Source organism: Moschus berezovskii, chromosome 20 (assembly GCF_049115385.1).
Source record: "Moschus berezovskii isolate FMDL1 chromosome 20, NW_MosBer_1.0, whole genome shotgun sequence".
Classification (NCBI taxonomy): Eukaryota; Metazoa; Chordata; class Mammalia; order Artiodactyla; family Moschidae; genus Moschus; species Moschus berezovskii.
The window spans coordinates 60,630,042-60,653,812 of NC_142479.1; the positions used below are offsets into that span (position 1 = coordinate 60,630,042).

At 37.8% G+C, this 23,771-nt stretch overlaps 1 protein-coding gene across 14 annotated transcripts in view; it reads right to left on the reverse strand.

Moving 5' to 3' along the window:
• Positions 1–23,771, reverse strand: part of BPTF (bromodomain PHD finger transcription factor) — a 130,815-nt gene that overhangs the window by 23,081 nt on the left and 83,963 nt on the right. For 7 of the 14 annotated variants that reach the window (XM_055408233.2, XM_055408235.2, XM_055408234.2 and 4 more), the window contains 10 exons: positions 20,628–22,938; positions 16,227–16,351; positions 15,349–15,477; positions 13,007–13,157; positions 11,957–12,080; positions 8,886–9,132; positions 8,363–8,524; positions 7,994–8,145; positions 6,991–7,099; positions 2,596–2,813 (listed from right to left, as the gene is read on the reverse strand). In XM_055408233.2, the coding sequence (XP_055264208.2) occupies positions 2,596–2,813; positions 6,991–7,099; positions 7,994–8,145; positions 8,363–8,524; positions 8,886–9,132; positions 11,957–12,080; positions 13,007–13,157; positions 15,349–15,477; positions 16,227–16,351; positions 20,628–22,938 (3,728 nt within the window). The remainder of the gene's footprint in view (positions 1–2,595; positions 2,814–6,990; positions 7,100–7,993; positions 8,146–8,362; positions 8,525–8,885; positions 9,133–11,956; positions 12,081–13,006; positions 13,158–15,348; positions 15,478–16,226; positions 16,352–20,627; positions 22,939–23,771) is intronic. The other 7 variants (XM_055408236.2, XM_055408239.2, XM_088829230.1 and 4 more) reach the window with 3 other exon arrangements.

Sequence of the window (23,771 nt, forward strand, 5' to 3'; positions counted from 1 at the left end):
AGTCCGAGCTCTGCACATGGACAGCCAGGAATCCGTCTATGAGTAACAGCACGTCCCTGGATCTAAGTCTCCCAGTCTATAAAATAAGAGCACTGAAGTGACTAACTAAGGTCTCCACAAAATTCTGAGTTTAAATCACCTTATTTATATTTGTATTATTTTATAACTTTCAAAGCATCTTCATACATACTTTAGACATGCCTCATTTGATTCTCACAATAGACTGGTGACTTTGTGGAGTAGGGAGAGAAAATATCACTACACTCTTCCTACCAATTAGGAAACTCAAGTTAGACAGTTCAAGTCCCTTGCCTACAATCAGAGAGCAAGTCCGAGGTGAGACACAGTGAGAAGCCCAGGTCGCCTAGTTTTGCACTATGTACCCAAATGATCTATGGAGTGTGTGTATGCTGAAGCATGGAAAGCTTAGGGTTCCACACATGGACTGCAAATGCCACGTGAGGAAGGTCACTAATGTCTGAGTTGTCACCAAAATGGGGACCAGGAACTAAAAACTCCATATGTACTACCACTTCTGTCCAGGACGTATTAATCCTCAACCACCAGGAACACGAGGGAGAATTAGAAAGCAAACGTAAAACCAATCCACCCCAAATCTCCAACAGTCAAAACTGATACTACAAAGTTCACTTATTAAGTCATGCACTTTTACTCATGAGCCCCTAATTCACTCTTGCTTTTCTAAAATACTTTCTGTGTGCACAGTCAAAACTACATAAAACACAAAGTATAGTTTAAAGAATAATTACAAAGTGAAGATCTATAAATCCAGCATTCAGGTCATCATCGCCAGTATCCAAGCAGCTCTGCATGTGACCTGCTCTGATCTTAATCTCTTTCCTTTTGCCCTAGAGGGAAGCACTAATTTCACGGATACAGTACCTGCATTTCATCATGTTGTGACCACTGAGGTGTATACAGATCTCTAAGGGGCCACAGGTTCATGATTTCAGGAGCACCATTATTTACAAAGAATATGAAGGGTGCCCTTTGGAAGGCAATGCAGGACCCTCCAGGAAGGCAATGCAGCAGCCCCCTAACTCTACACAATGTGGCTAGTTTTGCCTGTTTCTGAATCTCAGGCAAGTAGATCATAATTCATGTTTGTTACTTGCTTCTTTATTTAGCTCAACAATGTAGTTCTATATTGTGGCAGTTTGTTCATTTCAGTTGCTGTAGGAAGGCATCACCACTTTACTGATGTAATCGATGGCTGCTGTATATATTCATGTCCATTATTCTGGTGCTCAGATGAATAAGAACTTTTCGAGAGAATATACTACTGTGTTCTGGAGGGCGACTACTGTGACCTGGGGCATGCTGTGTCTTCAACTTTGCTAGAATGTATTCAGGAGTTTTCCAAGGTGGCCAAACCAATTCATATTATCATCAGTTGTGTACGAGAGTTCATTCTACTCCATGTTTTTGCTATTTCTTGATTTTGTCTGACATTTTACTTTATACCAATCTCTTAATATATGGTTTTAATATACATTTCCCTCAATACTAACAAAGTTCAGCAGTTTTTTGGATTTGTGGACATTTAAGAGTTCCTCTGTTCTCATCAAGTGTGTCTGTTCTTAGTTTCTACCAAGTTATCTAGATTTTTTTCCAATTAATCTGTAGTAGTAACTCTTCATTTCTGGAGAACAATCCTTGGCTGGCTATATGTATACCTTCCCCTCACTCTTTTCACCCTTTCATGTTTGATGGACTAAAGTTCTTACTTCTAATGTTGTTGAATTTATAAATCTTTTCCTTTAAGGTGAGTATTTTCTGTCTTTAAGAAAGCCTTTCCTACCTTCTGACAAGTACTATAGTCTTATCTTTCACAGGCAGGACTTTAATCTTCCTGGAGCTGAGTTTATGAGTGAGGTTGTGGTCCAAGCCAGGACCTTTTATTGAAAAGTCAGTCCTTTTAATGATTCACACTGCTATCCAGGTCATATATCAAGTGCCCACATATACATATGGGTCCTCTTCTACTGCTCTATACCTATTGGTCTACCTATCCTTGCGTCTGACCCTTACTGTATTAATTAGTGAAGGAATATAATTTAAAGTCTTGATATCAGGTTACTACATAGGGCAAATCCTCCTTTTCTTCACAAGTATTAGAGTTATTCTGGATCCTTTCAACTTCCATATAAATTTTTTTAAAAATCAGCTTGTTAAACTTTAAAACATCTCTCTTAGGATTTTGATGGCAACCACATTCACTCTATGGATTACCACTGGAAGAACTGACAGAACTGATCATAACACTGGGTGTTGCAAGAAAACAGCTTAATGTACTCAAATTTTATTTTTCCCAAGCAAATTAGTTAACTAATAAAATTTTGGTGGTTCAATGTGTTATCCACCTTGCTATGATAGCACACAATCTCAGGATTCTGGACAGTTGAGGGGTATCACATCCTGCCTTTAAGAAGTACTTTTCTTTGACTTTAGGAAGCAGCCATTTCTTTAAAGAAATACATTTTTAAACTTCTGAAAATAAGTCCACGTTTTAAAACTTACAGCAGATATAAGTAAGATCACTTCTAAAGTTAAAAGGGAAGTCACATTACTTACGTGGCCCTGTGTTAACTGAGTGAGCTGAGCCATGGTAAGTTTCACCTGTCCTTGCTGGGGACGAGGGGGCTGTGAGGTTGAAGGCTGCAGATTCGCAGTGGATGTTCCTGAAGTTAAGCCTTTCTGTGCAGGTGTGGAGGAAACGGTACTAGGGGCAGAGATCGCAGTGGAGACAGGCTGCCCTCTGATGATCTGTGTCACCACCTGCTGAGGAGCACCTACGTAAACAGCAAAACATTAGAGTGCGTCTGTGCCCTGAGTGGTCCTCTGAGTTGAGACTTATCTTCCAACACTTTGCATGAACGTATTTTCTCAATTTTCAAGAAGACTTACGGGATGCCGACAGACAGATGCCTTTAGTCATATATACCCATACCCGAAGGACCCACCCGGTTGTCAATGAGTCTGTTTTCACTCAGCTCACTGACAACCTCGCTCCCATTCCTACTCTCTGTAGAAGAGGTCAAAAAGAAAAAAAACCAAATAATGCTCTTCCTGTGACTCTGAAGCCAAAATGATAATAGGGAAGATGGAGAATATGTAAAAAAATGCCATTAGGCAGTCTTTCCTTAGGAATACAAATTAAAAATAACAACACATAATTAACTAACGTAATTTTTAAACAAAACACATATAATCTGGAATATTCTGGGCCAATTATATTTATAAATGAGCTTTTCTTACAGCTATCTGCCAAACAGTTTGGGAGAACCGAGAGGGCAAGGACCCCTATATCCTCAATATTAAAGCAATGTGCTTAACTAATGCTTTCATATTTACTGTTCAATAACTATCTATAGAATGAATGAAATTTAATTGAAATGGCTCTATCATCTTCTTTAAAAACTGTTTCTCATTTAACCTGATAAAACTGGGGGGAAAAAATCAGATGGTAATTATTTGGTAGCTAGTTTTATACTTAAAAAGTCTGAATTCATTATTTATTAGTAAATAACATCATATTTCTGAAGTTTTATGTTTGCATCCTGTTGGTCCTTTTCTGTCTACATATATATTTATGTATATTTCTTTTAACGATTGGTGGTTAATATTACTATGTTATGTATAAAATTAAACCTATTCTGACCCTTAGAACACTTTCCCCTTTTCTTTTTTTAAATAACACCATGGTGAAATCCCTGCCTATAAATTTTTTTGTGCTTCTAATTATTTCCTTAGAATGAACTCCTCCCAAAGATACTGTGTTCACAGTATGCACACAATACTAAATTGAATTTTAGAAAGGTTATACTCATTCATACTCCCCCCACCACTGGGGACTCATTTCACTGAACCTTTGTCAGACCTGTCACTAAAGCAACATATTCCAGCAATTGGAAATAGTAGGACAGCATCACAGTGTCTACAACTCTTCAGTTGGGCTAGTTTCCTTTGGTAGCATGCTCCTGAATTCTGGTGGCTTGTAAATATGCTTTAAAAATTGGCAGGGTAAGTTTTCTTTCTTCTCTCTTTCTTCTAAACTTTTCTTGGTTACTGTCATCCATTTATTCATAAAGATGAATTGAAAAATAGTATAATATATGCAGACAAGTGCCTAAATTTACGAACTTCTGGACCCCAACACTATCTTCTTGTACTGAAGTTCAAGGAACAGTTCATGGAAAGTTACTTCATCATCCTGTATTGATACAATGTCATCATAATCACAGATGGGGGTAAAAGGGTTCATACTGACTGGTTATATGATTTAATTCAGATGATTCCCAATATGTACGTGTTAATTTATTTTTAGATTATCATCGAAACACAAATTCAAAAATTAAAACAGTTTATTCCATCTTGGGAATGTATGACTTTGGGAAAGGCTAGTGAGCGTGGCGGAGAAGGCAATGGCAAGCCACTCCAGTACTCTTGCCTAGAAAATCCCATGGATGGAGCAGCCTGGTGGGCTGCAGTCCGTGGGGTCGCTAAGGGTCGGACACGACTGAGCGACTTCACTTTCACACATTGGAGAAGGAAATGGCAACCCACTCCAGTGTTCTTGCCTGGAGAATCCCAGGGACGGGGGAGCCTGGTGGGTGGGCTTCCGTCTATGGGGTCACACAGAGTCGGACACGACTGAAGTGACTTAGCAGCAGCAGCAGTGAGCGTGGTGGTACACACCACCAACACACACTCAGACACACAGAGACACGCACACACTGCACACATCCACCCTCCCTCCATCTCCCTGACCACAGGGATACGCTGACCTGCACATACTCAGACACACGCATACGCATATACACACACACACATGGAGCACACACACACACACAGAGCACACATCCACTCTTCCTCCATCTCTCTGACCACAGCTCCAAAGAGTCTTCACTGGGCCCCCCAGCCCCACTGGCTACCTTGCTTTTCAAACAACACACCAGACACACTCATATATATTCACATATGCAAGTCGATTATCACTTATCATCTATAAACTTTTCTTCTTCTTTACATGAGTTTTATCTTCCCTTTAAGTTAATTGCCTGACAGATATTTTTAAACACAAATAGATACTAAATTTCATCAACTGTCATTGTAGTATTAACTGAAATAATGAACCATACTTTCTTCTCTGGGATAAATTTTGCTTAAGCAGTAGAGGAATTGCTATTTCAAAAAAATACCAAGCCATGTTTTATACTAGAATTATGCTAAATCTGTAAAATGAATGGGGAAAAAAAAAAAAAATCAACCCCACCCCGTCCTTATGCCCTGAAACTATTTCTTATAAGAAAGAAATTGTTTTCCAACCATTTCAGAGAATTTTACCTATAAACCCATGATGTCTAGAATTCTTTTTTGTAGGTAATAGTATGGCAACTTTCCAAATTTCTTTCCTTGATATGAGTCATTAAGACTTGAAATTTAGGTGACTTTCCTGGTGGTCCAGTGGCTTCCAATGCTTCCACTGCAGGAAGGCATGGCTTTGATCCCTGGTCAGGAGACTAAGATCCCACATACCATGTGCCATGGCCAAAACAATTTTTTAAAAAGACTAGGAACTTATAAACATAGTATATAATATGCCTTGTTATTCAAAAAGATTTAGTTCATTCTATTTTTATGGCACTTTCTCATTCCTACTTTCAGTAAACTAGCATTTTGTTTCCTTTTGTCAAGATCAGACCAGCAAAAGAAAGAGTTTAATATTTGCCTTTTCTGACTTATAATCATTACTTGTATTTATTTTACTTCCTATTTTCATTTAAGACTTGTTTTATATATTTTTCTAACTTCCGATTAAGATTTAATATGGGTTTTTGAGTCTGCTTTGTTCACCAACATGTTTCAACTGCCTAGAGTAGGTGCTCAAATATTTGTTGAATGAATGAATTTGCCTCTCAGTTAAGCTTTGCAGCCTGGCTTAATTGCTATTTGATAATCTGTTTGTAATGACACATTTTCTTTAACATAAAAGTTACTTTTGAAAACATGTTTTTAAATTCCAAGCAAATAAAAGTTATTAGTGTAATACCTTAATATTAATTTCTAGATTCACTAAAAAAAATGTAGCCTATACATATTCTGCTTTTTGGAATTTATCAAGGTTTTACCTATGGCTCATTTTAAGACCATTTTCATAGGAACAGCTCATAAATATTTGCAACTAATGTGTATTCCTAGACGTACAAAATTGATACAGTCTGGTTCCGGTCTATTATGATTCTGCTAATCCTTCCTTGATTTCAAATAGCTTTTGCTTTATACACTTTAATGACATCTTATTTAAAGAGACAAGATTACATCTTCACTGCAATCTTTAGCTTTAAGCCAAAATAAATAAAATGACCCTCTGTGTCCTAGTTGTTTTGTTTTTAATTTTGAATTTTTGTTCAGTATTAATAGGATTATCGATGTCTTCTCTCTGCCCCCCCTTTTTTCTTGTCCTTTATTTCATGTATCCTTTTTTTTTAACCTTTTGTGGTAATCTGCTTTTCAGTACGTTGTCATAAAGGTTTTTCCACTCAGTCTTTATTGGCTTCAACTTTTAATATGGGAGCTTTAAGGCAGGGATTGCCTTCGTAATTTTGTCTCATGCTTTCCATTTAAATGCTTCTTAGCCACTTCCTTGATTTTATCTGTCCTTTACCACACAGACTGATTTCTTTGCTCATTCTCTTTATGTCAATGATTTCAATGTATATATCGTATTAGAGGTTTGAAGAACATTTTAAACAAGCATACTTGAATCTGCTTTTCTCTTGTTGACAATGCCAGAAATGAAATAAAATTGATGGGGACATCCCATGATAAATCAGAAATTTAGTATGCTTTGAAATCTTAATTCATATTGATATTTTCTAATCCGTGGAGTACCAAATACAAAATATTACAGATTTCCTACACTGGCTATTTAGATGTAAAATGATAACGCTGGGGTGGATGAATTACCTGGCTGTACCATCACAGGTGTTCGAATAATTGCCTTTCCTAGCGTTGACTGCTGGAGTGGAGCTCTAATCACCGTCATACCAGGGCGGATCTGAGGCCCTGTGATGACCTACAAATGACACAAAGGACAAGGAATTAAATGTTTTCAAAAGACTACAGCATGATGGACTCAGGAACAGAAATCTTTAAACATTCTATATAGATAAACATGTCTACAGAAATGACACAGACTCTTGGACATTACATATTAAATTATATGAAGCATCAGAATAAAGACAGAATTTTGAAGGGAGAAAACAGAATTTAAATCAGATCATACGACACTCCTCATCACTGACACCAAGAATAGCCTACAGACTAAAAGAAAAGAACAAGACCCAGGAAAGCTTGCTCTATAACCACCACAGTTGCTCATAGGAAAACGAGGAGTCCTATTTTTCCTGAGCTCCAATCCTTATCTGTAACCCAGAGAACACAGGAGCAAGATCGGAAGCCAAAAGCTCTTTCATACTTTACAAGAAAGACTGTGGAGCATATTACTTGCAGTGTTAGGTTTAGAACATTCTCAAGTCTGCAAAACATTAAGCCTTTTTCATAACACTAGTGCCAAAGAAATGATGTATCTAATATGTATGCATATCAGCTGACAGACTAGTTTCAGGGCTGTGGATTGTATTTTTCACTCTACTTCTTAGCTGTACTGAACATTCTCCTGGGTGATCCAGTGTTCCCCACTGTTTTAAATTAAGAAATATTTTTGTAAAATCCTGGAAAAGCAATCTTTATGATTCATAAATGCACTAATGTGCTATTAACAAAATGTTAAAAGTGAACAGTTCACTAGAAATATAACTAACAGATTTTTTAAAAAATCAATACTTTGTCACAGATAAAGTAAAGGTTACAGAACAATTAGGAGCTAGATTAATCCTGGAGGAGGCCATTATAAAAACTCCAACCAATGTGGTTATTAACATCAAATAAACCTGTAAAGGACTCTTACTTGGGAAGTGGTTGTGGTTCCTCCAGAGCCTGAGGTATTGGGCCTAATGGTGACTGTTGCTGTCCTGGGCTGGAATGAAGTAAAGGTTTGCTGACTTGTACCTGTACTCGATGGAATGATACCCAGGACTTTCTGCTGTACTTGAACAACGCCTTAAAGAAAAAGATGAAGAAGTCATTAATAACTGCTTCTTTAATAACACCTCAGGTACTGCTTGGTTTCTGAGGAGAAACTAGGTGTGGCGGGGGGTTTTAGTGGGCTACATAAAATGTGAGATCCGAAGACTGAAATCAGTGAAAAGGAAATGAAAAATAATGGCAACGGTATGATCTGGCAAATGTGAATTAAAACTCTCCACATTTCCCTTACCTCCTTGTGTTGCTGGCACATTTACAGCGACAATCTTGCTGTTTGCAGGAAGTGGAAGTTTGGTAATTACTTTTCCTGCCATAGTGACTGGATTGCCTGTAATTTGGAACGTCTGACCTGTGCTGGCAATTGTTGTAGCAGATGTGGCAGCTGTGCTGGTGGCTAATGGGGTATAAGACATTCGATAAGCTTCAGATTTAAAATAACCAGCAACGCAGTGACTTCTAGGAAGGCACCAATGCATGAAATGTGGCTCATTTTTGTATTTTTAAGAAAAACATTCCACTCCACTCAAAGTAAGTGAACCATGTAAATGTTGAAAGTGAAATAATGTAAGAGAGGAGTTTTGCTAATGTAATATTAGGAACATTATCTGTAACAAACCTACTGTTACAGTTGGTTTGCTCAACTGGCTGCAGAAGAAAAAGAATTTTCTAAAGAAAAGTTTCATTTCAGTAGGTAAAGGACTGAAATTTCTTTTTCTTGAATGAAAGTAATCTTTTATTTAACCACAGGTGTGTACCTGAATTTGACTGGCCTTGCTTAACCCAGGTGGCAAAGGTTTGATGAAAGTTCTTGTTCTGCTGGAATGTTACTGTAGCGGGAGATCCAACTTTAGTAGTTAGTACCATTTTAGTTCCAGTTGTAACTGAGCCACTTATGGGGGCCACCATGACTTTCTGTGCTGGAGAGATGGTACTAGTTGTACTGTTTGTTGGGGAAGTAGTAGAAGCTGCAATCACTGTAGGCTTCTGTTGTTCCAATCGTTTCTAGAAAAGTCAGGGAGAGAAATCATGAACAAAAATCATTTCAAATAAAAACGCCATTCTGTAAGAAGTCCAGTCACAATTCCTTCTAATCTAAGAAACTGCACCAAACTTCTATAAATATTTCACTTCTAAAAATGTGCTCATATAAACTCACACCTGAATTTAATTTGAGGAAGGCAATACTTTTATGACTCGAAATTACATATACTTTATTAAAAGTAGCTTTTCACAACAAAAATTTGAAATGATCATGTTTTTCCAGTCCGTGCAAAGGTCCAAGCTTTCAGACTGAAAACACAAGAGACATGGGTGATCCTACTAGACACACGGATATCATGCGACTCAGTGGTGGAGTTTAGAATAGATAGCAAATGATGGGCCTATAAAAGGATTTAGTTATATCATGATGCTCATTTATCCAATAATAAAGAATGAGTCAATTTGGGGAGGGGGGGCTTTTCCATGTGACACGCAGAATCTTAATTCCCTGACCAGGGATCAAACCCAAGTCCCCCGCAGTGGAAGAGTGGAGTCTTAAACACTGAACCATTAGGGAAGTCCCCAAGAACAGGTCAGTATTTAAATATCACTATTCAAGTTGGGAAACCTGCAATCGAGCAAGCTGAAAATTATAAACAATTTTTCTAGACTTATATTTTTCAGTTCAAGTTATAAAAATCCTTAAGGCTATTTTATACAGAATGGTATAATCTGATCTTTCAGACTATAGGGTTATCAAAGACAACGTTTCTTTTCCCATAGATTGCTGCCTTTTCCTGACAGCTTACTGACATGACAGCTTACGTTGACACATGTAAAAACTACAGATGGCAATGACTACAAACCTGGTGGGAGACCCTTTACCTTCATTATCCTATTTAATGCTTGGATCTTTAAATTATGATTTAAAGATGAGGAAACTGAGACTCAGTCTGTAAAACTAGCTTAAGGTCACAGAGCTAGTACATGGTGGAGCTGAGCTGTGTACAAAGATCAAATTTCAGTGCTGAAGTATTTCCTGACATCAAAAACGGCTCAGCAAAGACAGCACACCCAATCTTTTTACTGTTACTTTTGTACATGTCCTGTATGCCTGAAAATAAAGTGAGGTAATTTCTCATTTCTCAGAAGAAAAGGAGTTTAGTTTTGGATTCCTAGAAATCTCATCTGACTAAATTAGTTTTTTTTTTAAAAAAGGAGACCAAACACCTCCCCCTAAACACACAGCTATTTTCTGGGTCTATGCCTTTAAATATTGGAAATGTAGACTATGGGAAATATAGCCGATATTTTGTAATAACTGTAAATGAAGTATAACCTTTTAAAATTGCATAAAAAATTACAAGGGTAAAAGAAATCATAGATTTGATATGTCCACAGAATCTGCTGGGTTTGTACACGTATTAAAAAAGGCAAGTTTGTCATTAAATTCTAGCTGTCATTATTGTCTAATTTCTGCATGAAAAAAAAAAGTTAAGATCATCTTCACTGCTAAATTTGCAGATATTAAAAAGAAGACTGGCCTGTTTCAAGAAAGATTCTGAATAAAGATTTTGAAGTAATGTATAAATTAATTATATCTGCTCTGTTCAATTAAGCTATATCCAAGATGTATGTCCATCACCTCAGAAACTGACACATATGGGACAAACAGAGAAAACAATGTTCCTGGGGGACTTAAAGGGGTAATAAAAAAAGTTCAGGTTCTGACTTTCAATTGCCAGAGAAAAGTTTATTATCTAATTATATCCCCCCTACCAAAGCAAAACCTTAGGTTACATCGTAGAGATGACAAAACACATCCATAAAATGAAAAACAAAATAGCCAGTCTTTTGTCATGACAAAATCGAAGTGTTGTTATCTCAAACTTTGATTTTAAAGTAAAGACGACCCATAGTAAACCACTGTAAAAGATACATAAGAACTTGAAAACTGTTTTATAAAATATGAGGGACAAGGTAAAATGTGAGGAAATGAAGAATCTGATTTAATATGTAATTTTTAATTTAGTTTTGTGTCACTAAGTTAATGGTATCTATTTTATCTATATCCTGAAAATTTATATACTCAAGTTTGATTAAAAGCTTTTATAGTATTTCTTATCAACAATAATTAACAATAATCTTCTTAACAGTAATTATCTTTTATGTGGGTCCCTAAGTTGTCAGGCACAATTTGCTTTTTCACAGGCTACAGAGATTTTATAGATCAAAATTTTGAGGGAAAAAATTATCCTTAGAAGCTACTCATCAGGACTTTCCTAATGGTCCAGTGGTTAAGGCTCTGTGCTTCCACATGGAACTCTGCTCAATGTTATGTGGCAGCCTGGATGGGAGAGGGATTTGGGGGTGAATGGATACATGTATATGCACAGCTGAGTCCCTTCGCTGTTCACCTGAAACTACCACAAAATTGTTTGTCAACTGGGCATGCTCCAATACAAAATAAAAAGTTAAAAAAAAAAAAAGACTCTGCTTCCACTGAAAGAGGTGAGGGTTCAACCCCTGGTTGGAAAACTAAGATCCTACTTGTCACACGACACGACACAGCCAGAAAAAAAAAAGAAACTACTCATTGAAATATAACAAAGAAGAGCTTAGACTTCAAACAGTGTTCTTCAAATATGTACACTTTTTGCAAAACCACTGCAAAATTCTGTGGTATATCCACAGAATTACTTTCAAGTACTGAAATTAAGATATATATGTGAGATACACGTAAAAACAAAACCACATACACATATAATTACTGTGCTTTTAGCGTGCATGAATTTGACTAAAAATGTCAATTCGTTGCCAGGTGGGACAGTACCAACTCCCCCACCTGCTGGGCAGCCAATCGCTGCTGTTTGAGGTGAGCCTCCATTTGGGCCTTGAAGTCCTCTGCCTTCTTCTGTTCACTAACCTTAGCCTGTTGCTCAACTGCTTGTGCCTTTTCTTTCTCCACTCTGCAGGGAAAGAAAGGAGGAATTTGTCAGAAACTACAGGCATACCTCAGAGATATTGTGGGTTTGGTTCCAGACCACCGCAACTAAGCAAATAGAGCAGAAAAGTGAGTCATATGAAATTTTTTTGATTTCCCAGTGCATATAAGTGATATTTACACTATTACTGTAGCCTGTTAAGTGTGCAAAAGCTTATGTCTAAACAAATGTACATACCTTAATTTAAAAAATACTCTGTTGTTAAATGCTGATAATCACACAGTGGTAACATCCAAGATTACTGATGGGGAGAGGGGACAAGGTGGGAGTGAGGTTCAGGAGGGGGATATATGCACACTTATGGCTGAATCGTGCTGTGGTAGGGCAGAGACCAACACAACGGTGTAAAGCAATTACCCTTCCATTAAAAAAAAAATCACTGATCACAGATTATTATAAGAAATATAATAATATAATAATAAAAAATTTTAAAATATTATAAGAATTAACAAAATGTGACACAGAGACACAAAGTAAACAAATGGTGTCAGGGAAATGGTGCCAACAGACCTGCTCAAGGTAGGGTGGCTACAAACCTTCAGTATGCAAAAACAAACAAACAAAATAAAGCAGTTATCTGCAAAGTGCAAGAAAATGAGTAAGCCTATATCCTATCAGGCATCTGGAATCTAATATTAGGTGAAATCTGGCTAAATGTCATAAAAGTATAAAATTATCCCAATTTAAAAAATAAAACATTAAATCAAGGTAATTCACAACTGACAAGTGGATGATAACTCAATAAAAATCAGGAAGAGGCCCTTAATAAACAACACATAGCTAGAGAATCAAAATGTGGATCAAAATTAGGACATACACAAGAAGTAATTCTTGAATTCTGAAGTGACAGAAATCTTCAATAACTGATCACATGTAAGCCATTTCCTTACCTTTCAGCAAATGCCCTAATCTCCCATAATTCCAGCTCTTCCTCTGCCACCCAGGTTTCGATAATAACAGGGCCAGTTTGCTTGGGCGTTTCTGGTCTCTTTGGCCGCAACGCACTTGATCGAAGGCCTTTCCTCTGAGGTGTAGGTGTTTCTTTGGAAAAGAAACCAGAGTATTCTAAGCAATATAGCTTCTAAAATTATAGTACTTCTGGCATGTTCTCTTATATCATGAAAAGCAGGGATTGGCAAAGTTTTCTTAAAGGGCCAGATGGTAAATACTTTAGACTATGCAGGCCAGATGGTCTCTGTTACAACTTCTCAACACTGCCTTTGTATCATAAAAAGAGCCAAAAACAACATACATGTAAGTGAGTAAGTGTGGCTGTGTTCCAATCAAACTTTACTAACAAAAGCAGATGGCGGGTCAAAGCTTATGGGCCGTTGTTTGCTGGCCCCTGATATAAAAGTCCTGTGAGCCTTTACCCAGCCTGTTCTCTCTGCCTGGACACTATTTCTAGCTCCCTTCATCCTCATTTGACTGCTGCTTAATCATCCTTTGGACCACAACATGGATACCAACTTCCTTCAAGAAGCACGGCATTCTCCTCCCAGTGGGCTGGGGGGGTCTCTGACATGTGCAGCCCTGGCAATCTGTATTTCCCTATCACGGCACTGAGAAGAGGGACTGGAGAGTTACTAATGGAAAGGAGGGACGGGAAACTATTAAGAATAGATATAATTTCCAATGATAAGATTTTAAAAATAAAAAGTAAGGACAGACAAGCATTGAACCGTCCCATATGTTCAGGAAAAAGAGAAGCAGCAGAATCACAAGCAAGCAACAGAAGGAAACCGAAACAGCAGCAGGAGCTGGGTTGTACAAAGTGATATAAGAAGAGTGATTTCAGAAGACTGGCAGTGGTTTGCATGGATGGCTGAGGTCGAGACTGGTCAGGAACACATGCTTCCATCTGTGTGCCTCTGCCTATCAGTGTTCCAGGACAGCCTTGCTTTAATTCTACTAGTATTTCATCATCTTTTAAGACAGGTACCCTCCTCGTTGGTACACTTTTCAGAAAAGTCATTCCTATTTATTCCCCAAGATGAGCTTTTGAGTTAATTCAATCAAGATTCAAAAAATTAAATTTACACATTTGGGGACAATTTACTTCTATAAAATAGTAAGCTTCTATCTATAGATAGCATTTTCTTTTTACACATTTCTTAAGAGATTTTTTTCCTTAAGCTCTTTTAGTATACATATAAAACAAAATTATTGACTTTTGTCTAATTATAGATCTTGAATCTGGACACCTTACCGCACTCTTTTTAGTATTAATAGTTTTGATTTTCAAGTATAGTACTATCATACCTTCTGCTTCCTTGAGAATAGGGCTGGATCCCATTCTTCTATATATTTGCCACCTAGTACTATCATGTAGCTGTCCGTGTTTCCTGAGTAACTCTCTACGCCTGTTAGGTTATTTCTACACTGAGCACTTACATATGACATGAGACCTTGAACCCTTGAGTCAACACATCTTCACTGACCACTTATGTGTCAGATTCTGCAGCAGGCTCCAGGACTACAACCAGACAGCCTCGAAGACTTGAGTCTTGGAGCTGATGATCTGGTGTCAACCACTGCCCCACATTTTAATTATAAGAGGTATTTTTGTACCCTTCCTCTGCTGGGCACTGCTGATTGTGGGCATCACAGTGCCCAGGGGCATCTTGCTATGTTTATTACTTAAATACCATTTTAAAAATGAAACTGCCTGTGATGAAAAAGTATCGCTTTCAAAAGCTGAATGAAGGGTTAAAGCAACACTGCAGGGCAGAAACAGAGACTCCGACGTAGAGAACAGAATTATGGACACAGCTGGGGAAAGAGAGGGTGGGCTGAATTGAGAGAGTTGCACTGAAATATTTACACTATCATGTGTAAAACAGACAGCTAATGGCAAGTTGCTGTGTAAGCACAGGGAGCTCAGCCTGATGCTCTGGCACCCACCCCTCTGACAGCCTAGAGGGGTGGGATGGAGTGGGAGGGAGGGTCAGGAGGGAGGGGATGTGTGTATACCTATGTCTGATTCATGCTGACATACAGCAGAAGCCAACACAATATTGTAAGGCAATCATCCTCCAACTAAAAATAAATTTTTGTTAAAAAGGCATTTTAAGGTGCCTCCCCCCCCCAAAAAAAAATAATAAGGTGCCTCCCACAAGTACCTACGGATGATGAACTATTAAAAAGTTAAAGAAATAATTATAATAAAATTTCAATTCATAAAGGATACAGGTAACAGGTGACTAATGATAGAATTCTTTCTACTCCTTACCTTTTGGCGCCTCGGGAACTCCAATGGGGCAAATGATTTTCCTGATACAATACTCAGACCGAATGCCATAAGGACCAACATCTCGCCTCTTAATTATTTCTGTCGTTGTGATTTCAGTGTCTGATGTTTCTATGGCAATTTGATTCACACAGTATTAATAACCAACAAAATATTCAAAGAAGAGAAAAGTACACCTGGTGCTTTGAAAAAGACACACGTGGGCTAAACCTCTGGAAACATTTGCTTAATGAGGAGCTGCAGCACCATCGCCAGGCTGCAACAATACTGAGTGTCCTCCTCACTGAAAATTTCTAAACTGAGCAAAATGCTGTTTGGGGACAGCTTAGTTCCTGGTGCTAAAATCCAGTCAAAATAATAAAAACCCTAGGAAAGCAGCAGCAAGCACAGGGTTCCAGGTGTTCCAGTGTTTGGTAAGAAATAACTTCTAAAGCTTCACACTGGTTCACACATTAGTGATTCATCTTATAATCCAAACCCCTCCCCTAACCCCAAGATTTTATAGCATATGCTGCCAAACTTTACCAAAGCTGTGTTTTTAAAATGGGCTTCCCAGGTGGCTCAATGGTAAAGAATCTGCTGGCCAATACAGGAGATGCAGGCTTGATCCCTGGGTTAGGAATATACCGTGGAGAAGGAAATGGCAACCCACTCCAGTATTCTTGCCTGGGAAATCCCATGGAGAGGGGAACCTTGTGGGCTACCGTCCATGGGGTCGCAAAGAGTTGGACATGATTGAGCAGCTGAGCACATTTCTAAAATACTAGCACTATCTTTTAATAAATAACAGATATGCTTACAATGAACTATCAAGAGATTTTCTCTTTTAAACTTAAATTAGAAAATAAAAAACCCCTTACCTGTCCGTGTGGTCCCTCCTCCTGGAGGAGCCTTAGCTGCCATGTCATCCCATCTCAGACTTGCCCACAGTAACCGCAACATAAGACTCACTCCAGCTAAGGACTTCACAGTCTGAAGTCTATACCTGAAAGAAAAACCCAGAAAAACCATGTATGTATACAAACACACACACACTGTATTAAACTGAAGGACTGCTTTTTGTCCTCATTGTGACTTCAATATTTTTAATATGGCTTTGTAAGCACTTTGGTTACTATGTGTCCCTTAAGAAAAGAACTTTTTTATTCCCAGGCATAACATGCATCTAACAATTTAAAAAGGGGCTGCAGTCACCTCAAATGCCATATAAATTTGTAAAAACAAGAACATTTCATTGTAAGATTGATATGGCAATAATTTATACAGATTTTATAAATTTAGCCTAGTTCTAAAACACGTGTTAGAAAAATTATGAGAGAAAATAAATATGAAGAAATAATGTCACATGTGACAAGTGATCTGAAGGATAAAATCTTAACTGATTTTTGCTGAAACAAATCTGAAAATGTTTAATTTTCTCAAAAAGCAAAACAAAAACAAAAAGACCTCATAAATCCAACAAGAGCTTTCCAGATGGACCGAAATTCTGTATTCAAATGGTGGTTCTGCAAAACATGGAACTACTGCATGGTAAACACTGCTAAAACTAATATCACTTTAGCAACATTAGTATAGTTTTGGAATTCTTTGATACAATGAATAATTTAAAAAAAGGACGTTACTGTATTAATTACTAGTCAGGAGACAAAGGAATCTTTGTGTTCAGGTTTCTCCTAGGCACTATATACAAAGTTATTGAAAATTTTAGGTATTATTTCAAAAATAATATTAAAAATGCATTCCAGAATGAATTTACAACTGCAATGAGTATCATGTCTTAAAAATAGAATATTTTAAAGGAGCTCTAGGCTGTCAATTCTCTATTAGTGGTTTTGTATAATTAAGTATTTAACTGACATTTCCACATACTGAAATGAATACACCGATTGTACTGTAGAGAATAACTATGAAATGAAATTAATTCCCTCCTCTAATGGAGGTACAGGTAAATCTTAAACAATTTGTATTTGAAAAGCAATGCTTTCCATTCTTAACGTTAAGTTAGAAAAATGAATGATGTGAGAAAAAAAGGCTCTAGCCAAAAAGTTGCTGCCACTTCTTAACTTCCCCTCTCCACCTATAATAAATACTATTATTTCCTTCCCTGGACTATCAGCAGGTGAACCCTCTGACTTGAAAAGACAGCTCTTAAATTAGAGGGCAAGTGTTAAGTAGCGCAGGGTAGGTGAAGGTTAATGTGTCACTTTCAGACCAGACCCCCTATAGAGATGCCTAGGGAACTCTGGACTCACGGGAGCAATCAAGTATTTATTTGGAGGGTTTTCCTTCTCTCTCTTCTTCCTTTGCTCACTCTCAACAAACAACTTGAAAGTATCTCTGGTTTTACAATGGAAACACCACCAGGTGGGGAACACATCCATGCATCAGAGCCTGTTCATTCATTTATTCATCCAAAAAACACTTGAGTGTCATCTATGTCTTCAACTAAGTAAAAGGAGCTGGGGACACAGATGAATCCTAATCTCTTCCTACAGCCTCAGGAGCTGTTAACAGAGGAAAGCACAAGGAAGCAGTTATCAGATTTGGCTCTGTGATGGGGATGAGAGCTTTGCTGGAGTCTCAAAGACAAGGGTGTGGGGGCAGCTGACCAAAGGCAAGGGAGCACACACGTGCTTAGGAGGAAGGTGTATGAGGGCTCACACTTCTTCCTAGAAACCACATCTGGTGTGCTAGGACTGGAGGGAAGGGGTGTGGAGGTACAGCAAGAGATGGAGTTGGCATGAGGGAGGAAGGCGGAAGCCAGAATGTGCTACACCAAACAGAAGAATTAATGGACATCAGAGACTATCTATAAGGAGATCTCTAAAATGTACACAGTTCTGCACAGGCTGTAAAGGGGAGGACAGGTGACAAACACGCTCCCCCTCCCAGCCCTGCGGTAGTTAACACGTCCTCTTGATTTTCTTTTTAAAGTTTTATGGCCGCACTGTGCAGCATGTGGGATCTTAGTTCCCTGACCAGGGATGGAACCTGTGTCCCCTGCAGTACAAATGGGGAGTTTTAACCACTGAACCACCAGGAAGTCCCAACACACCTGCCTGCTCAACTTAGTCAGAATAATCACAGCATAGATCTGTGTTTTAGAAGGATCCTTCTAATAGCACTATGGGTTCAAAGTGGTCATGATACACAGAATCAGGGCCTGGGGAAAAGACAGTACGGGAACGGACAGTGTAGAGGCCCTAATGAGTAAATGGCCCTAATGAGTAAAAAAAAAAAAAGGCCCTAATGAGTAAATGAGACAAGTTTCGCTTTTTCAATATTGCTCAGTCTTAACATTAAATTTAATAAAGACCAAACATGTGTGCCTTTGGTTTTCTTAGCTCCTACTCTAAGCATCAGACATATTTTTATTCAAGTGTGAGTAGAAAAATGCATTTCACATGCACGGTTTTTATAGCAATATATGTATTTTTAAATGCATTCTGAAGTCAAAAATAATTACATCTTTACCCATGCCTCCATAAGGTAGAAGGGATTATGGTTCTCTCAACCTCAGCAAATTAAGACATTAGCATATATCTGAAGGCAATACCTGTTTCAACTGTACAGGAAGGTATTTCCATCTCATTTCTCATTGAGAAATGAACTAAACAGATACAAACTTTGCCCCCAGTGCATATTAAAACATAACAGTACAAGGTTTCTGACACCCAGCAGTGCAGAGAAGGGCCCTGGGCAACATGGGAACAGAACTGGTTCAGAGAACAGTGCTTCCCAGTCAAGCCTACCTTTCATTTCAGAATAGAAAAGAGCAGAAAGGTCGGCCTCCACAAGTGCCAGGTCACTTTAATTAAAGTATTTGTACACAGTAACTTTTCCAGTGGGAAAGAAGTTACCTGCAGGACAGTCAAGGATACATTTGGGGACCGCTCTCAATGAAGAAAGCAGAAAAGTGCAGAGTAATCCTACAAATCCATGAACTGTAATGAAGAGTTCCTTGATTCCCTGCAGGATTCTGCAAATCCTTCATTGCAGGCCCTGCAGAGAAATTGTACTTTTCAGCTGTCTCTATTGAATGTGTAATGGAGTGATGATATTTAATTCAAATCAAAAGATGAGTTATTAAAAAAATTGGTCAAACCAACTATGACTGGTCATATTAATTCCTCCATAGAGAGTATTCATTACAGTCTTTTTTCTTTATGCTAACTGTAATATAAAGAAAACCAAAAAAGTATGATTTCAACTTAAAGAAACCATATTAAAGACACAAAGACATGAAGCCTAAAGTGAAATGGAGTCTGCTCAGGAACTTGCTGATGTCATGAACTTCAGGATCTTAGGTGAAAACTAACTGCAAATAAGACCGTTCCTGGTTTCTGAGCCTGTCCCATAGAACTCCTTGTTTTTGATGTTCATGTTCCATCCTTTTCAGATGTAAAGGTGAAGAGATAAAAAGACAAGGCCATGGAAAAGGACAAAGCAAGGGGCAAATATGTGAAATGTGATACAGCAGATAAAGGACTGGACTGAGATTCAGGAAAACCAGGCACTGCTCCTAACTCCCTCTGTGGCCAGAGGCTAGTTACTACTCGCTGAAAAAAGATAACGAATTTCTAAGATCCTTTCCCAATTTAAAACTACATGATTTTACAACTGCCAACTCTTTGTACTTATGACTCATCCCCAAAGCTTAACGCCCAGAAAATTTTAAATTAAGACTATTTCTGGGTTTAAAGAAACTCTCTAAGGAATCTCAGATTACCTGTCCTCACAAAAATAAGAGAACTCCAAAACAAATGTTTATATTGCAAATAAGTTACATTCAGGAAGATGTCTACATTATGATGAACCTTGTGTGAGTCATAGGCATGTCTCCTGTCTTGTTTTTATGAATTATCTAATAGAAATATTTAATAAAATACAAACATTCCAGAAAGTTGATGAGTATCTAATTCTGTGATTATTTCATTCCCAAAGCAAACGCATGGCAATATATGGAAGGTTAGACCATAAAAATGTCTGACACATTTCTTGTGTCTTATGAAAAGTGAAGCTGAGTTTCATTTTAAAAGATTCCCTTACATTTTCAGTCTGTAAACATTTCTTTCCCTAAGCAAGCTTTAGTACCTACCCGCTGGCCGAGTTAAAAACTGTGTATCTTATTTCCATTATTAACATGCTCATTAAATATATGTTTCCCTGTCTTGTTTCTATTATCTCATAAATGAGATATTCTTATTAGACAATTTTTCAAAAACTTTCTCCCTCCCCCAAATGCATTTGAAAGTACATACCTCCAAGTGATACCAAAGGTTGGTCTAGGAGAAGGATATGGCCATATATCCAAGGCAGGTTTTGCATTGTAATTAAAATAAGGGACTTCTCGGATTCCTCCTTTCCTGGCCAATTTTTTTAGGTCATCATTGGGCAAAACAAATATGCTCTTCTTGCTGCTCTTGGTGATAAACTTTCTGTACGATGGCAGAGCTGTACCTGAACGAGTCTTTTTGGGTCTTGAAAACTTCATGAGTTTCACTTTGTCTCTTGTGGAATATTCTTTGCTCACGGTCATGGACGTTACCAGAGTGCCTCCTGCGGTGGTCAGCGAGTCGGTCACCGTTGTGGTGACCACAGTTCTGCTCTGCTCCTTCACAGAGATGATGTCCACATCACTGCCTGCAGAGGGCGTGGAAAGCTTGGTTACCGTTGTAGTGGTGGTCGTGACGGTGGACTTGGCACAGTTTTCCGTGGATGAGACCACGGTCTGCTTATCGCCCTTTGCTACCTTAATTACAGTTTTGGATTCTGTGGCCACTGTGGAGGTCATGGTGGTGACTTCTGTGATGACTGTTTTTCTTTTAGGTTCTCCATTGACATTTTCATCTTTGTTGGTGGACAGGCCATTTTCATCAATAAAATCATTACTGAGGTTAGATTCCTCTCCAGAAGTAACAGGGGACGAAGTAACTTTCTTAACTTTGGAGGTGTCAATTTCCATATCTTCTACCTGATTGGATGAACTGCCTTCTGGACAAGATGGCAGAGGCATGGTGGCCTGGGCACTCTCAGACTGTCTGGTTGATGGCAGTGTCTCCAGGCGATCATGGTAGTCGGCTTCAGCATCCGAACACCTCAGTAAACATGATTTTGTTTCCAAGTTGTTTTTTTCATTAAAATCTTCCATGATGACATCACCATTCATGAATGGCTTTACAGCAGATTCTTTAACAGTCAAGGGCTTGATATCATTCTCAGGAATAATTTTATTTATATTATTAACCTTTGGCTCAATGTCACCGCTTCCTATTTTACTCTCAGAGATGTCTCTCAAGCATTCACCTTTCAAATATACTTTAGGTTTATTATCTTTTCCATTTATTTGAAAGGTACTTGCTTTCTGTCCTTTCTTTTCAGACTCTCGGTTTTCATTATTTTTTTTATCAGTGACACTTTTCAGACTGTTTTGATCAATACATTTATTAAGTGGTCTCTCCTCTAATTTCTGATCTTGACTTGGCTTTCTACCATTTGCGTCATTTACCTTACCCTGCAGCCTATCATCACAGCTTCCAGTAGTCTTATCTGAAACAAATTCATTTTTCAGTGGTTCAAAGCCTTCACTACCTTGTTCTTGAGTTATTAACTGTTCAGAAATACTTTCATTGCTATTTTGAACAATCATATCTTCTTCACTGCTGTCCTGAACAGACATAGTATCAGAACTATTTTCCAAAGTGCTATTATATTCAGAGTCACATCCCAGTTTTCCTTCAAAGTCTATTGCTTTTGACAGAGACGGGATATCTCTATCATCAGAACTTTTAGGTACTGATGGAAGCAAAGGGCTCTGGGAGGGACACACAGTGGTGTCATTATCTTCCTCTATGAATGGTTTTCTGTTCTTATAGATCAAAGTGCCAATTTCATCTGCACTGGCTAGTTTAGAGTCATCAATGAGAAAATCAGTTCCTTTTGTTTTAATCTTACTGGCCTCCTGGCCTTCATTGGCAGGGTCAGAGAGACCCTCATCCATGTCATTTCGAACAGAATTTTGTTTTTGACAGTGTGTCTCTGCACTCTGAATGGAGACATCCTCTAACATTTGATCTTTTGAATAAAGTTTGTTTGCTGTATGATCAGGATCATTGATTCCAAGAATTGAGGTATCACTCTGTGAACATCCCCGAACTGAGTCTTCGGATTTATCGTTACTTGTGTTAGAGCTCTGTTCTTGTGTATGCAAGTCACTCTGACATCCTTCTTTTACTTTCGTTATGACTGGTGACTCAGACAGACTTTTCACAGAACTTGTAGGGGTCTTTCCCGAACCTTTAATCCCACCCTCCAACTTCATTTTTTCGTGGCGTTGTTTTTCTTCCAGTGTAAACTGTTTAATTCTCCTTTCCAGAAGTCCATCTAGTTTGGATGATTTTATTTTCTTTTTATAACTAGTCCTTAGATGGAAACCCTCACTGACATTGACCACATCTACTTGAGAGCTTTCCTGACAATTTACATGGGACTCTGTTTTCACATCATCATCTATTTCCATCGGTTCTTCTTTAAAGGATTTATCATTGTCAGAATCTAAAACTTCTTTTACATCTGTGAAACAAAGACATTGATATAAATGTAGTTTTTAGTCTGAAATGTGGAATTCATGATAATATTTCTATTAAAAAAAATACCAGTTTTTCTTGCTTTTATTCAAAATTTCAACTATAAATAGCTATATATTTAAAAGTTCCTGATATGATTAAAATAGGTCAGTGGACAGGGCTAAACTTTATAAAAGGTTAAAAACCACATACATACCAAATATTTAAATATTCTGATTCTCAGTATCTAAAAATGATGGAATGTCACAATGAAAAATTAGTATGTGATATCTATTACATACACCAGTACCTTCACGTACGATTTCATTTATTTTAGGCTTATAAAACATCTTAAGGCTTATGCATTATCTAACTCATCTAGTTTTTAAAAAACAACTGTTCACAAAAGACAAGGTAAGTTCCTCAAAAGGCTGAACACAGAGTTATCTTTGATTCAGCAATTCCACCCCTACATATTTACCCAAGAGAAATGAAAACATGTCTACATAAGAACTTCTATACAAATGTTCTTATTACCATTATTCTTAACAGCCAAAAAGAAACAACCCAGATGTTCATCAACTGATGAATGGATAAACAAAACATGACGTATTCATACAATACAATATTACTTGTAAATAAAAAGGAACAAACTACTGATATTAATATATGCCACAACATGGAAGAACTTTGAAAATATGCAAAGTGAAAGAAGCCAGACACGAACGACCACATACTACCTGATTCCATTTATATGGAATGTCCAAAATAGGCAAATCCATAAAGACAGAAAGTAGACTGGGATTTAGGGAAGATAGAGGACCAACTGCTAGTGGATAT